General features: G+C 46.9%; 1 protein-coding gene across 4 annotated transcripts in view; it reads right to left on the bottom strand.

Annotated features, from left to right (window-relative positions):
- plxna2 (plexin A2) overlaps positions 1–17,460 on the bottom strand; it is a 183,337-nt gene that overhangs the window by 95,618 nt on the left and 70,259 nt on the right. For all 4 annotated transcript variants that reach the window (XM_037103945.1, XM_037103944.1, XM_037103946.1 and 1 more), the window contains exon 4: positions 12,195–12,329. In XM_037103945.1, coding sequence (XP_036959840.1) covers positions 12,195–12,329 — 135 coding nt within the window. The remainder of the gene's footprint in view (positions 1–12,194; positions 12,330–17,460) is intronic.

Below are 17,460 nucleotides of genomic sequence, written 5' to 3'. Positions count from 1 at the left end.
GCGGCACCCATCTCAGAGCTAAGGAGGACGGCAATTGACAAAAAAATAAAAAAAAAGAGAGAGAGAGACAGCGGGAGAGGCAGTGAGACTTACAGACATTGGCCTCCCCCAATTACAGACAAAACATTGCCACTCTATTCACTTTACTCTTCGCCTGGCTCCTGACAAACCCTGTCATGATTCCTTCAACCAGCACTCGTGTCTCTCCCTGACACTCTCTAGGCTCTAATTAGGCTTGTAAATAATTATTGCAATTAAAGCCTACAATTAGGAGGAGTGAAGCACCGCCATTAGTTTCACAATAAATGTCACGAGCGTTCTGCATAGGCGCGGGGAGGAAACAGACAAATGCTGTGCCATTATAGAGGCAGACAGACAGTGAAAGAGGCAGAAAGAGAGGAGTGGGGGGGGGTATATGAAGGCAGTTGACATACTCGCAGCTCTTAATTATAGAGCTGATTATTCTGGCAGGATGGCTCCTGGACTGTTCCTTTGGCTCACACTCACAAAGTGACAGAGTGTGGCCTGCACACATATACACGACGCACACATGCGAGCCGACATACACAGCTACGCATACACACACACCCTCGTATAGGAGAAAGACGGGGAAAGTTTTCAGCGTATAAACACGGCAGAGGCTGAAACTGGAGCTCAATCAGATTGTTTCAAGATAACGAGCGGCGCAAAACGAGCTCAAGGACAGGTTCGCTACTCGAGGTGCTTAGAGTAATGACTTCCTGCCAAAAACTGACCACATCTACTCAGTGTTTACTTCAACACATTTGTTGTTAATTGCCTGTATAAAACCTTCTCGCACTCCCCGACACTCCGCCACTTGATATAATAATGATGACAATAAATAATAGAAAATTGGACTTCCGTAACACCTTTCATAGACGGGCAGAAACTCAAAAGTGCTTCACAATAATGTGAAGACCCAAGAAAATAAATAAAAACAGGCAAAACTGAAACAAGGGAAAATATTAATGGCACTAAGTAGATTGATTCCTCTGCCAAGCCCCAATAGTCCCCTTTAATCAAGGTTTCAGTAGAGCCTATAATCCAATATCAAACTCAGCGGCCGTGTATCGCACGAGATTATAAACATCCCATGACTGCTTAACCGTAATTCAAACTCTCAAGATCGAGGATATTCATCAGATTGTACTCACACATACATACCAGCCACCTAAATACACCGTTTCATCAAGATCCATGCGACAATGAAAACAAATATAAAAAGTGATTAGATTAGAAGTCCAATTTGTAAGAAAGTTAATGTTTGCGCCTCATCCACAACTCATCAGACACTGATGCTTTTAGGATTGTATGTTGGATCGGCAGCGAGAATTCTTACAAACTGGATCTTTATCCAGATCTGCACCAAAAGTGAACAGGATCTGTTCCAGGTCGAGACACAACCTCCATCTGAACTTTCATGGAAATCCATCCAGCTGTTTTTGGTTAAACCTGCTGACAAGCCAACCAACCGAGAAACAAACGGACACGGACGAGTGAATAAAGACTTTTTTTCAATTATCGTTCCAGCTGTTCACAGAGTTTACACCACATATAGCCTTGGGTAGGAGTCCCATAGTGTTGGTGTACAGTTGTATTTAAAAAAAAAAAAAAAAACCAGTAGATCAGAGGATTTAAGAGGCCATGAAGGATCCTAAAAAGACAAACTAGCTGGTGATACAAGCAGATTCAAAGCCTTTAAGAGCCTTGTAAAGAGGCAATAGTACTTTAAAATCAATCTTAAAAGACACCGGGAGCCTGAGCAGGTTAACTAAACTGGGGGTGACATGTTCGGTCTTTCTTGTTCTAGTTAAAAGCCCGGCAGCAGAGTTCTGAATTCACTGTAGTTTTCAATTCATTGTTTTGCTGCACCAGGCAAGAGAGCAAAACGGAAGTCTAATCTAAATAAATGCGTGAACGAGCGGTTTGTGACGTGGACACTGTGATGGGAGCTGCTTCAATCAAAGAAAAGCTGCTGTGGAGATCTTCTTTATGTGGGATTTAAAACATTTAGAAGACTCGAACATGCATTTATCTTGTGCTGAATTTTTCAAGAATCCCTCACAATTCAACAATGCAGCAAAAGTGGAGACTGGATATAACAATTTCATGGGTTTTTTTTTTTCCCCCCTCCAGGGGCGATATTTGTGGGAGCAACAGTCAGCTGGCTAATGGCAGACTGCAGACAGACAGAGACAGAGGTGTCAGAGAGTCTAAGGATCAGGTATCCTTTTCCTCATTATCTCATATTATGTCAGGAGGCCAGTGAGGGACTGGGAAGGGGGGAGGGGGGAGGAGGTTGGGAGGGGAGACAGCCGGGAGTTTTTTAGCTGGTATTAGAGGATGTGCAGACACACACATGATCTCACACCCAGACACAAACATGTCTCTCTCATGTGGGGTCTCGAGATCCGCTCAGACCAGACTTGACACTGTGTGAGTCTCTGTTCAGAGACTGTTTCACCTGAAGCAGACGTCAAGTTACACACTGCTTGTTTACCAAAAGCTGCACGGTCTGCTGGACTAGTCGTTGGATTCACAGCTTATACAGTGCAACGCAGTGTGTTGACCACTGCTGAAGTGGCAGGGGACTTGGGTGTGAAGGCGGGAAAGACGGGGGTTGATGGATGGATGGATGGATGGATGGATGGATGGATGGATGGAGAGTGGGTGCTCAGGCTGGGACCTGGGTGCACAGGCTTCTATTAATTAACAGCTTGATGGGGGCTGACAGGACGTGTGCTGCTATCAAATAATGAGGTTAGGATTGGCCAATGGTTCCAGGGCACAAAACCTGATTAACACTAATCCTGGCTTAAGTCAATTAACAATGCCTGCTCAGGGACTAATGCAAATGAGGGGCCTTTGTTAGCCGGGCTAGCACATGGGCAAAGCAAACAGGGCTCGGCATTCAAACATGTAAAACATTGCTAGAACATAGCTGACGGGGGGGGAAGGATACTCATATCGGTCATCATGAGGAAGAAATAGCTGGCTGGCAGTGGTCAGGGCAGATGGAAGCTTTAAAAACATGATTCAGTGGAGGGGCGGCTCGGACCGACCCAGTGAGTGACCCCTTCCTGTTGATGAACAGGCTCAGTCGACCCTTGAACTTCCCACAACCCCTGACCTCGCTGCGCTGAGAGACAGCACACGAACATCCATTAAAACCAAACGCATAGAGCACTTATTTTAAGACCCTCATGGAAGAAAGGTCGTCTAAATGAATGGATCGTACGCATAAACCTTCACAGGGTCCGATTCAGGCAGGAAACGGGGCCAAATACACGCGTATTAACTCCCAGGAAGAAAAAATATCAGATGGTTTCAAACCACACAACTTTCCATTCAAAGGCTTCGGTGTCATATGATACAAAGAAGAGAATAAAAAACATTAATGGGCAGACACTGGCATTACTGTGGTGTGTGATGGGACTGGAGACAGAGCGGGCATGTGATAGTTTAATCGTAAAAACATTTGATAATGTCATTAAAAATAAAAGTCAGAAAACAAGGCTGCAACAAGACTTCACAAACAGGAGATTGTTCCTGAATTATTCAATTATTTGATTAAATGGTACAAGTTATTTGACAAACAATGAAATGCCTTATACGGCATTTACTATGTAACTGGAGATGTTTAAAAAAAAAAAAAAATAGTTTCATTAACCGAATTAGCCAAGTTTACTTACTTCAAATTACACAAGAATACAGAAATAACACAAACTTACACACACACACACACACACACACACACACACACACACACACACACACACACACACACAGCTCCAGATTAAGGAATCTTGACAAGTGGGTCAGGGATGAAAGTGGTTTTCTTCAGAATGAAAAGCTAAATGGCGTCATCAATAACATTGGATGTGCGTATTGACAGGGGAATTTATCCTAATTTGTCCGGCCGTCAATATCAAGTGAAGCTGTCACGGACGCAGCGAGGGATCTGAGCTCAGGGTTCCAAGCTGAGGCTCCGGCGCCTCCTCACCAGCTGCAGAGCACCTGGGCGAGGAAGCGGCCGTGCGATTGATTTGCTGGCCCTCAACCCCGTGGCTGCCAATCTGACCCCGCCGTCGCGCTTACATCCCAGATAAAACATGACGGCCAATCTATCAAGGCCGGTGTCTGTTGTCTGACTGATAGCAGGCTGGCCCGGAGATGTTTGTCTGTAGTCGAGGTCTGTCAAAAAACAGACAGACGCCATGAAGCCGTGACTACTGTTTCCACTCTCTCGATCAGCCCCGATGAGGGTGGAATGGGATGCAGATGTTTGGTCCATATGTTGGCACACGGCGTCACAGTTTTCTCATGCATGACAGAGAACCTTTGCTCAGGTCACATCTCACCTATAAACACTGATGCGGACTTCATGGCTGCCTGGCATTCATGTCACCTCCTGTATTGTTGGCTGCACCACAATAAAACAAACTTCATTTGACCTCAGTCAAGGTCAGTTAAGTAGATATATCTTACTTAACTCACACTCGGAGTTCGGTGAGAGAGATGTCTTTTTTTTCCCTCACATTTTGCTTTCAAGAACCTCGATATTCTGACATTTTGATTGTGGGAAAAATGAAAGAATGACTGAAAAAACTATGCGACTTCCCAGAACTGAATTCCACCAGTTTCTCTCTCAGGCTAAAAGCTGCCCGTTGAACGTCCGCTGTGCTATGATGGAGGGTAGTCGAGTTATTGGGACTCTTTGTCCGAGTGTCACTGACGGACAGATTGGTGAGAAACACAGAGATGTGGGTCAGTGGTCAAACCTCTGGTCTTGTTCACTGTTTGGCAGCTGCAAGCTAACTATGCCGCCCTTGGGCCGGGACGGGGTCAAGGGACGGCAACCTCGACACTTGTTGAGGTTCTGGAAGTCGCCGGATTCTCCTTCGCTACTCAGCCCTGACAACAGACGATCAAACATTGCAAAGAAAAGGAGGGGCTCAGAAGAAGCAGACACAAAGCGCTGATCTTTTGTCCCTGTGTCCCTTTTTTGACTTTGTTTGCTCTACCGTTGTGTCTTTTCATTCTTTTGACCTGAACCTTTGCCAGACTTCTTCCCTCCCCACCAGATGCAATGAGAAAAGGATGGGAGTATCTTCCCGAAGCCTCTGAAATTCTGGATTGTTGGAATCAGAGCTGTGTGCACACAAGAAAAGCATGCACACAAACTTAAGTCTTTGAATGAGTGGCCTGGATATGAGCCAGTCCAATCTGCTTGTTGTGGAGGGTGTAAATAGTAAAAGCCAGGAAACAAAAGGCTTTCCACCAACGCTGCTGCTAGTCGCTGCTTTTTTTTTTTTTTTTTTTTAGTCTGCACAAGCTGTAACACCTACAGTGCACAGTGGAAGGCCTGGCTATAAGCCATCATGTGCTCCATGCCCATTAACACATGAAATCAGCGTGTCATACACACCAAGTCCTGCATAATGATGAGCCAGTAGCATGTCAGCTAATCTAAGACTGGACGAGGTGTGAATGATTCTCATTTCCTCCTGTCTCGATAACCACTGAACCCATTTCCTCCCAATCTAACCACACCAGCCAAACAAAGGTTCTGGGGGGGGGGGGATAAGGAGAAGAAAGGTGGGGGGTGGAAAACTCCAGGGGGAAAGGAAGGTGGGGGTGCTACGAGGGAGAACAGGTTGAGAGGAGGCCTCATACAAAAAAAAAAGGTTGGGAAAAAAAAGAAGAAAGAATCCATGCATGGATTTCAAATTTCACAGCTGAGCTGCTGGAAGAAATTGCTGGGCTTGGAAAAAAAAAAAAAAAAAAATGAGGTCTTCTTTTCTTTTCTGATAATCTGCAAGCTGTAATGTCGCCGTTCCATACATGGAGCCGGGATGAGGGAGGAAGGACGGCGGCGTACGAGGGATTGGAGGATGAGGGGGGTTTAATGTTTGCTAAAGAGCCACGAGTGTATTGGAGAGTGACAGCAGCACATGGCTGAACGCCTCTATAGGGGGAGGACTGTGTGTCTGTCCATGAAAGACGAGTCTGTTTTACAAGCCAGCTCAGTACCCCTCAGTTGGTCATGCTAGCAAGTATTTCACAGCTATCCTTATAAAGAGCTGGCAATTAGACGGCCAGTATTTCAAAGAGAACGCTATTATATCCATTGAGGTCTATTATGAGCTCTTGTGTGCCGCGGCCGTAAAACGTTACAAAAAAAAAAAAAAAACCCACTGAGCTCTATTACAAAGTCAACACCTGCCTCCTTTCTCGGGATTTAATTAAGACATGATAAAAGGTAACACTTTTATTTATGTGTTAGCGGTTTTCTCTCAGTGTTTCTTTTTTTTTTCCCGTTTATTGAGGTGTTTTCAAAAAGGTTTTTTTTTTCAGGCAGAACTAAAGCCACGCCACAGGTATCACTTCAAAACCCCTTTCAGATGTTAAATCTTGATTGTTCCCCATGAATAATACATTATAGGCTGTGGGCTTGGGCGCACTGGCCGCTGACCAAAGCAACCGACATAATGCAGTCACTGATTCTCAGCCGCGTGTGATGAGCGCTCGGCCCTGCCGCTGGGTGCCAGCGGCCATAACAGCACAATACGCCACAAAGGGAATGAAAAGACCTCATAAAATTGTTGATAATCCAGGTCTCCCGAAAGACCTCACTCGATACTGGAGTAGTTGTCGCCATTTATCCCAGCGTGCTGCATTGTGTTGATAAACCGACAACAAAGACAGCGAATGCCGCTCAGGGGATCACGCGGGCCACAGCGTCAGGCCTGCCGCTCCGTCCCCCTTCTGCTGGCTCGAACTCCCATAATGCAGTTGCAGCGCACACACACACACATAAAAGTATACAAACACAGGACCGGTCATGGTGTTAAAAGAAAAACAAGTGGTGCTGGCCCTTTAGCATTTTTTCAGGCAGCCAGAAAAAAGAAACATGAGAGAGAGAGAGAGAGAGAGAGAGAGAGAGAAGCGTTGGGAAATGAATGAGAGACGGAGAGAGAAAGACACGGCGGGGATGAAGCCAACACTCATGCACACGTCCAACGCGCCGAATTTGCATGAGCTGGCAAAAGCACCAGTGGTTTAGCTCTGCTCCAGCTGCCATTCACACATGGATTCTCTTTCTACCTGTTTGATTAGAGACACTGCTGCAGTTGTTACAGCGCTGGAGCATTACTGTAGGCACAGTGTATCTGGTATGTAAAGCAGGACTTGTAGATAAAGGTTAAAGCCCCCCCTGTGCTTTTCCATGTAAAACTCTGGCAGAGGTTACATGATGCATACGATGCCGGCTCAGCCGCAGCAGCGAGAGATGTATTCGGTTTGAAATCTGCTGGCTTTTTGATGCAATATTAAATGCAGTGAGGTGTTCCAGACATGTAAGACATTTCAGGAGGGGGCATTTCATATGACGCAGACGAAGGGAAAAAGACAGGAAGGGATGAGAGGGAGAAAGTCGAGGACGCGTCTCGGAGGCAGCTCGACCGAATCTCCCGGAACAGCTATGACCTTTTTCCCTACATCACTGAGTTTGCCGCCGGCGCTGCTTCCCCAGCCAAGTACCAAAATCGCAGTATTATTGGTCTAAATATAGAAGCAGTCACACATACACAAACACACACACAGAGGTACTAACGCAACATGACTCAAACATGTGATCTGGCAGAAATCCATACGATGGATCTGCCGAATCACAGAACGCACAAGGACAGATGGAAGACGCGGAGCTCAGAGCGTGAAGCCTGTGAAAATCCAGAGATGATGCAACAAGCGTGTTTTTGAGGTTTCTCAACAGTCGAGGCACCGTCGTGGATATACGCAAATGTCTGAAGATAAATCTCAGAGATGAAAAACCTCCTGCTATGTGTTTCAGGACTGTCAGTAATGATACAGCACCCTACAGGAAGGCAGGCGCGCACACACACACACACACACACACACACACACACACACACACACACACACAATCACACGCATTCTCACGCTGCTCCTTGAGAAGAGAAAGTCAGTGAGCCAGGTCTTTTCATCAGTTCCACCACGCTGCGTCGCACTGGGTCAATCTCACCACATCATTAATATGGTGGATGCTATTGTCATTACATCTACAAAACAAAAGCACAGTTTAACATGGCAGCGCCAAGGATCGAATACGAAACAGGGAGCTATTAAGCAGGTCTGAGGGCGAGTGAATGATGGCGTCTGGTGTGGGAGTGTGAGAGGGAGACAAATGAGACGAACCAGAGCAGAAAATTCTTTCACACACTGAACCAGAACTTTGGGTAGGCAGCGCATGTGTAGGAGTCGGTGTAGAGGATCTATACATATGCAGTAGGAATAATCTATATATACACGGGTGAGAGAAAAAAGGCGAGATGAAAAGCCTCCGAAAGCCTCATGGAGATCCCATTTGAATACTGAATGGGAGGCCGGGGTTTGCATGTGTGTAATTATAGTTTTTTTGGGGCGAGTGTTCACATGACGGCGAGAGCCGGTGCATTACGTCGGTACCTATGCAAATACAAACCTGAGGGAGCATGCGCTTTGCATGTGGGCGAGGGTGTGTGTGCGCCCCCGTGGGCGCCGGTCTGCGTGTTTGTGTTTACAAAGGCCTCGCACATCCCACGATTCACGGCTTCGCCACAACACACACAGACAGGTGTGAGGACTGGAGCGAGCGAGAGCCCAGATTGCGGAGCACGGCCTCGCTGAGCAAACATTGCTCTCTCTCTCTCTCTCTCTCTCTTTCCCAGTCTCCGTCTGCCTCTCTCTCTCTCTCTGTCTGTCTGTCTCTCCCTCGGTCTCTCTGCATCCTCTCTCTCCCACTGTGCCAAACACAGAGGGCCTCTTTGTTATTCAGAGTAGGAAATGCAACCGGAGCCAAATCTGCCCTGCTTTCTGCTTGATATCATCCCTCCTTTGTTCTAACGGTCTCCCATCACCAGGCGTTTGGCCTCAAGCGGCATCAGCCTGACACATGCGAACAAGCGCCGCTCAGAGAAGACAGACCTCGTGATGTCCTGATCGTCTGACTTCAAGTGTAGCTGGAGGTGACATTTAGGCTTACGATCATATAAAAGGTCAAATAGATCTTTTTCCACTGAGAGCTTGTGAGACAGTGGGCTGGTTTGAAGGTGGCTGCTGTGTATTTTACAGTGGATAGTGCTGGCACTTTGAAAAATACATGATGGTACCCAGTGGTGTGCATCCTAAATTTATCCCCCTGAGTAGAGAGAGGTAAGACTGAGGTCAGGAGTAATAAAATGCATTATGTGCAGCTCCACCGAGACTTACGACAGAATTAACAATGTGGAGTACAGCTTTGTGTGAGAGTTGTTCATCTGGATCAATCAAACGTTGAATCAACTGTACAGAATCACATACGTATATAAAAAAAATGTGTCTTTTTTTTGTGTGTTGAATTTGCCAATTTATGCAAAAAGCCTGAATGAGTGTGGATCCCAGTTCAGTTCCTCTGTCAGGTGTGACGATCGAGTAGTATCCTTGAACATGCAGGGTAACATCCCCCGAAGTGGCTGAAAGCATTTCAGTCGTGTGTGTGTGTGTGTGTGTGTGTGTGTGTGTGTGTGCGTGCACGCCTGTCTGCTTCGATCCTCCCCAACCCCTGGAGAGCGAAACACAAGCGTGTACAGGCTGAATACTAATAATATTCACCAGCATCACTCCTCACTCGGATGACTAGCAGTTATGAACTCGACTTCAAAAGCTCGTTTCATCTGCAGAATAAGTCGGAATAAAGGATTTGGGTAAATATGGGAAACAGACTTGACTCGGTAAAAAAAAAAACTTGAAATCTGTGTCATGTCTTCATTGTCATAACCCTTTTTTCACTGAGCAAAAAACCCACTTATACCCACTCGCATCTGCCGTTTTGTCTTCAGTAGGAAAAGGGTACGACCGGCGTGTATTCTTGGGTCAAACAACGCTGCAGTTCCACCAGCTCCGGTCAGCGTGACATCCAGGTGGAACGGCTCATTTTGGCTCCTTTGTCCTGCACGATGCTATGACGCATGTCGCAGTTATTGACGTCAGTGTGTAAATGGTTTTCTATTCACCTCAAGGAGCGCTTGAACGTCATTCGGCCGGTTTGAAAGACAGACTGAGGCCATGTCCACACGTACCAAAACTAACTTTTTTTTCCCCTCTGTCTTCCTCGACATCTTTCCAAGAATATCTGCGTCCAAATTGATCCATTGTAAACGACTCAACACGTTGTAGTTCAAGTTCCTTTAGGGGGCGCTTGAAATTCACGTAGAAGAAGAGATGGAGCATGTGCACAAAGCTTACGCGCTGTATACAAAACAGACAGTTGAAAGTGAAACTGAACACAACAAGAAGACGACGAAAATGGCAAGTCGGTCATCCATAATCCTTTTTCGCTCAGCGTAGTGGCAGAGGAGCAGAATATTTTTGCCTTAACAGGCTCAATATCTTCTGCAGCACGAACACAAGCATGTAGTCCGCCATTGTTGTTGTTCTTATGAGACGTCGCGGAGTAAAGAGGTTGAAAGCGAGGGGTGGGACGATGGCATCATCGATACGCAAAGTATGCAGATTTATTGTCCGCACAAGAATACAAGGGCGGCGTTTTCAGGTTTTTCCACCATGAGACCAGGTTTCAAAAAGTGTGTTTACAGGATCCATGTGGACGATCGGCCAGAATGATGCAAAAATGTGCATTTATGAAACGATGTGTGAAGTAACCACTGTTACACTGTCGCTTGACCTCCGTGCTCCTGTCTCGTATTATCCAGAAAAGCTAAACACATCTGCCGGCGAAGGGAAATCAGCTGATCACATATACGTGCTTATTCTGATGTAAAAAAGAAAAAATGATTTGCAGATACATGTGTATATATTAGATTATTTATCAAGAAGATTCAAATTCTTATCCTGGAGGTATTCATTTAAATATTTCGGTGGGTGTACTGTATAAATATTCATGAGAAGGGATGTTTGAGTTTTTAAATAATTTGTTCAGATATCATTTCTGTGATATGTCTTACAAAGAATCTCTCATACCGCTTGAAGTACGGAGCCATTTTACCGACAACGCGATTCACCGTTTGACGCCGCAATATTTTTGTTCTCGCAGCAGGCGAGTGTCTAAAACTGAAGCTGAGAAACTTCTCAAAAAGTTTCTTTGTGTTTGTCACAGATGCCGAGGGAGGAGGAGGGGAGGAAGAAAAAATCCGATGCAGATTACATTATCTGTTTTCCTCTCTCAGCATTAGACGCTGTTGTCTGAATGACTCCCTCTCTCACCGTGCCGCCGTCTCTAACCTGTGAGCTGCAGCCAGCCAGTTGTTGAGTGTGTTAAAAGCAGAGATAAGAAGAGAGGACGACAATCTATCACCTCGCACTGACAGCCTCGCACGTCGCCCGTCTCTGGGGTTTCTGCGCCGCCACGCTCCCCTGCAGCTGCTCCTCCTCCTCCTCCTCCTCTTCTCTCCTCCCATCACTTCGCCTCCTCTTTCCCTGTTTTTTTTTTTTGTTTTGTTTTCACCCTATCATGTTTTCCTCACCTCTCATATCCTCACTCCTGCTCTGTCCTTGTGTCCCCTTACACCCTTGTCCGCCCTCGCCTCCTCCGCCTACTTAGTATGTCGGCTGCATTGATGGCTATCGGCTGTTTCCCCACCCGCCCCGGCAATGCTGTGTCACTTCATTAGAGGTGTGAAAGGATGACCTTGCACTCTGTCTCTCTTCTTTCCTCTCCGGTGTCTCTCTTTTGCTCTGTCTCAGTCGTGCGCTCCTCCAGCTGTCCCTCTTTCCCTCATCACTCTTCCGCACATCCTCCGCCTCAGCCAGCCAGCCGGCAAGTGCCCTTCATCTTCTGTCTCTCATTCTACCTTGTCTCTTTCTTGTCTCACTTTTTCTTTTTCCTTTCTCCCTGCCCTCATTGTTCTCCTTCATTATCAAACGTTGTCACAGCGTCCCCCCCCCCCCACCCGCTGTGCCACCCAGGTTATTTATAGCTAACAGCGGGTGGTGGTGCTGGTGATGTTGAGAGGTGGGCCATCTAGGGCTCCGCTAGAGCACACACACACACACACACACACAATTTTTCACAGCCTTTTCCCTGACATTTAAACATATGCATGCAGACAGAGACACACTTAAGCCTTCCAGCCCGCCCGGGTGAGGGCACTTACGTCCACGCGCTCAACACCTACCTGTCTCTCAGACATGACGTAGAGGTAGTTGCGGTCGGGGGAGAAGGCCATGTCTCGCAGGATGGGGCTGCCGTCCTTGATGACCGATATCGTCTCGTACTGGACGCCGCCGTGCGGAGGCCCGTCGACGCGAATCTGAGGAACACAGAAGACAAACAGGTCAATGACGGCTATTTATATCAGTGTGACAGCAGGAATGGGGAAAAAAAACAGACGAAGAGTGATTGACAGGAATGACAGTCAGGGGTCGAATAATATTTGCAAAAAACAATCTATCATTGTCATCTCGCTACCTGGAGACTCAGGTGGGTGGAGAGGAAGCCGAGGACCGAAGAAATTAAAACCAGCAGCGAGATGATTAATTGACTTCCAAACACTTTCTGTTGAAATTGTGTGGCACTTGTTTAATTTCATCGTATGAGGTAAATGTCAGCCTCCTGTGAGTCCATGCAGGATGGGGTTACAGCAACTGTTGAGAATTATTAGCTGATATTATTAGACCTTTGTGAAACCTTAGCTCTGTTTTCCTTTCCTCGTTCTCCTGATGAATGATGCATTCCCTCGGTAAAGCTTTGAACTTGAGGCCAAGACCACCTAACTGCAAAAACATCGGAAAAGCATTCTAATGACTTATACGAAGAACGTGACCCTCCCTGACCCGAATGGGCCGATGCCAGCCCCGTTTTGACTTTATTCATCAGATCCTGCTGGCCGGACACATAACCGGTGCAGTAAATCTCGCAGGGCGGCATGGGTTCCCCCCCGGTGCTGGGCGTGAGAGATGTCTCTGTGATGTCACATGTCACTGGGCCCTCCTCCGCCCATGAAAAAGCTGATGGCTCTATCATCTGTCCATCCTCGCCTGCCTTCCTCCACCCAAACATTCATCTATCTATTCAGACGGTGACAGCACCAAAGAGCAGCCAGACTCTCTTGAAAAACATCACAGAGGGGAAAGTCAAGGTCACATGTCTGTCAAGAGGAGATCAACCGGGGAGGGGATGTGAGCAAATGTGCATGCACACACGCCTGCCTTTGTGTGTGTGTGTGTGTGTGTGTGTGTGTGTGTGTGTGTGTGTGTGTGTGGGTATGAATGCATGTCAAACTGCTGCATGGTAAAAGAAACACGATGTAAGTTCGCACAGAGCCCCCACCACCACCACCACCCGAGAGCTTCGCCTTCAAAGCCTGAGGGTTAGCCGAGTACACGACAGCAGGCGGCACAGTTAAAGGGCCAGAGCTCAAAGTGGTTGAGCCCTTCCACGGCTGACCTACGTCTGACCTTGGCAAGCTAATCCAAACATCGAAGAAGAAGACATATGTGAAAACCATATGTAGGAGGAGAGGAGGCAGGATGTGGGGGCCGTGCCAGTCTTCATCTGGTTACTGACACTGCAGCGTGGAGGGAGACCTCAGCAAATATGCTCATCCATAAAGTATGCCGGCGTACGGCCAGACCAGCGCTGCTCTGTTCACTACTGTGTCATCGCTTGTGTGTGTGTGTGTGTGTGTGTGTGTTTGTGTGTGTAGTGCACCCATAGGAGCCGTCTGTCACGCTGTGATATGTGTTCTAGCGGGCGGCCACTGGGGATCAGCAGATAACCCGACCTTCCCCCTGCACGCCCGCAGTTCATCTGAATCAGATCGCTATCGCACCGTCTCTCACCGTTGTCCAGGGGCCTCTAAATTCACATTTGGCCAGAGACAGACACTCAGACACACAGCTGTGTTAGCGAGGACAAAAAAAAAAAAAAAGAAAAACGCCCCCTACTACTCTCCAGGCAGGGGGACGACACTTTGTTACGCATCGACACGCCAGGCCTCGCCATCGCTAAACAGCTAAACATCACGCTAAGCAAACACATTTAATCAGCTGAGCAGAAGTGTGTACAGAGAGATAAATAATGAATGACCTTGCCTCTCCCCAGTCACCAATAACATCTGTTTCTCGATCTCTGCTCCTTTTGTATATGAGAGAGAATAGCTGACACTCAAGCACTCCAGAAGTCCTCACACCAGCCCGCCACGCACACACACACACACACACACACACACACACACACACACACACACACACACATATCCAATCCAGTCACTTTTCACATTAGGAGGCGGCTTTTCAATAGTAGCTGTAAATCTTGCAAAGTGTGTTACATTCGCACATATGCAGACGCAAACACGCACACCCACGACGTTGTAAGGAAGTGAGGAAATGTGTGCACGTGGGTTACTTGAGCCTGAAGTATTTCGCAGAGCAGGCTCACCTCTGGGTGGGCGAGGAGGAAAAAAAAAAAAAAAAAAAGAGGGAAAAATGAAAACCCAGCAGCGGGGTGAATGGAGAAACCGGTGCTTACCGGACCAAAAATAATTCTGTCCAAAACTCCATCTGTTGACCGCAGTCCCTCACTCACACCCACGCCGCCGCTCTAGCAGCCTACAGTATCTGCCACCCGAGTGAGCGACTCTCAGGCCCAAAACATTCATTTCCCGAGCATCACTTTACTTTCGCCTGCTCTCTCAGGTACTTAAACCTATCGCCTCTCTGCCCCATTTGACCCTGCATTATTTATCTGGCTGGGTGAGAAGGCTGCTAACAGGTTGGATTCATACCCTCGAGCCCCTCTGACAATTTTCCCTGCCCTTCTATTTCAGGAGGACCCGTCCACAGAAACAAGGCCTGCTACCCCCAGAGATCTGCCCTCGGTTCGGCCCCGGTTCTAACATGGTTCTAACCCCACCCCACCCCCGTTTCAACACCATAGCCATTAGCAAGCCTCTCTCTATCGCCAGTGCAACTGAGTTAAGTGAGCAAGGGGAGTAAAAGGTGAAGATGGATGAGAGTGTTGAAAAACAGTCTCCACGCACCCCTGGGGGCAGCCCGGCCCCGTGTAGTTAATATCTGTGAAAACACAAAACAGTGCTGTCTCCAACGTCTAAAAACGATGGCCAGAAACCGCAATATCCTCAACATACCAACACACTCAAACAGACGAACACAGAGCGTTATGAAAGAGGCCTGGAGAAGTAAGGACAGAAATAAATGTCCCCAGGCGTCACCAAGTAGGAGGACTCCTTAATGAGCTGGTTATAAATCCTTGAGCACACACAGACCGGCCATATTTAGTATTTCCAAAGCCAAACCACTTTCACCACTTTAAATAACTCTGGACTACATTTTCTTAACTGCAGCACCTTACTGTAAAGTATGAATCAACATTTTTTTTAAACGCTACGTAATGAGACAAAGATGAAACTATGTCATGTCATGGCAATGGTGCGGTGGTCATTTTTTAAACTGTTCATCTGAACTGCAGGTTTTGGATTGAGAACAGCGGACTTTTGGACGACTTCTGCACAAAGCATCTTTTTTCACAATCCCATGCCAGACCAAGGAGCAGAGGAAGAGAGTCTGTTCAGTCTCGCTAGTGTCCCAGCACAGGGTCGCACTGAAATAAAAAACAGAAGAAATAGGACTCTGCCGACATGAAATACCAGAGACTGTTGTGCGGACATCTTTACAGAGACTAAAACATCCCAGATCGAGCTGCTATACCAGAAGGGCGAATAGTAATCCGGAATAAGTGGACTCTGTGTTTACAACATTGATGCTCGTACAGACTCCAGTTGGATGTTTCCCAGACATCTTTGGATGTGAAGACGCTGACCATGTTTCATCACCATCTTTCTGCAGTTGTTTACATTCAATCAGATGCTAATTTAAAAGAATTGTTTCCTGGGTGAACACTTGTTCAGATACATGTGTTATTGTAGCATGTGTATGTGTGTTTGTGTAGCATGAAGGAGTCACAAACTTCACTTTCTGTATGCAACCCTGTGTGATACAAAAAAAACCCAAAACAAAACAAAAAAAAACCCCATCAGAAATCAAAAAGGAGCTTTTGTTTTTATGTACTAACTTTATGTCACAGCACCTATTCAGGCATAAACGGGTAGGAAGCAGGGTGGTGGTGGTGGTGGGGTGGGGGAGCTTGGCCAGCAGGGAAGCCGTGGCAGCAGCATCAGAGGCCTCCCCTTGTGGCTACAAGGGCCCGTGCCAGTGGGGTGCTTTTGATCAGACCATGTAAGCACCCTGGAAAAACGTTTGAAGATTGACCAAACTCCAATTCAAATTGCCCTTCTCCCTCTTCCCTTTTTCGCTCTCTCTCCCTTGGTCTCACTGGTTTTGAACACAGTGCCAGACAGTGGATCCCCGACCGTGTGAGTCTGTGTGAAGCAATTTGCTGAGTGAAAAGTGCTGAATAAATCCGGGCTAAAAGTGCATCAAATGCGTGTTTGCAGTGCATTGTGGATGCCGCAACCACCACCACCGCCACCGCCGCTGCTCAGAGATGGCAAAAAAAGAGAAAGGAAAAAAAGCAAACTGCAGGTTCCCTCGTGGACGCCGTTACGCAACAACAAGCAAAATGCCAAAATGAACAGTTTCCAAATCAAGCAATCCTACACTGCGTGCGACGCAATTGAGACATGAAATGAAAGCGTTTTAAATTTAGTTCCAAGAGGAAAACATTCTAATATAAACACTGTGAGGGATGATTTGCTGATTTACTGATTCGGTCTCTGTTTTACAGCTTGTCTCCGAGTGTTTGTTCAACATTAACCACTCAATTCTTAAAGAATGTTTCTCATTTAATGGCCACAGCTGCTAACTATTACCTGAGAGCTGCTTTCTTTTCAGATTTGGAAAAAAAAAATAAAAATTCTAACCTTAGCCTTGAGGGAGGTTAGCGTTTCTGAAACAGGATGCACATGTCTACGGGGGGAACTGCCAACACCAATACAGGTCCATCTGAGGGCGTGCATTATTTCACCACCATGTTTCAGCTGGCAGAACGGTTTGTAACCCACGCACGGGAACCTTCACCAAACCACGGTGTACAGCACGCTCCACACTAACACCTTGTACCAGGATAGGATTAAGTCAAATTGCAGGTCCTCCACCTACACTCGCTACAAGAATAGAATAACGGGAGTTGATTTTAGGGAGATTGGGCCGCTGCTGCTGAAACTCAGTAGCATATTGTGCTCCAAGAAGAGACGGAGTGGGAGAGTGGAGAGTGGAAGTTGAACTCCCTGAGTAACCTATCTGGCAGCCATCTCCTGCATCTACACTAATCCAGTTCAACAGTCTTGGATGTTGAAGTGATAGGCATTGCCTTTATCTGGCTGATCCCACACACTGGATTAGATTCTCTCCGAGCACAACACCCCCACACTCTCCCTCGCTCCTTCTCTCTCTCTCTCTGTC

The sequence above is a fragment of the Acanthopagrus latus genome, chromosome 7 (assembly GCF_904848185.1).
Source record: "Acanthopagrus latus isolate v.2019 chromosome 7, fAcaLat1.1, whole genome shotgun sequence".
NCBI classification, from domain to species: domain Eukaryota; kingdom Metazoa; phylum Chordata; class Actinopteri; order Spariformes; family Sparidae; genus Acanthopagrus; species Acanthopagrus latus.
This window is presented reverse-complemented; position numbering and strand designations above follow the sequence as displayed.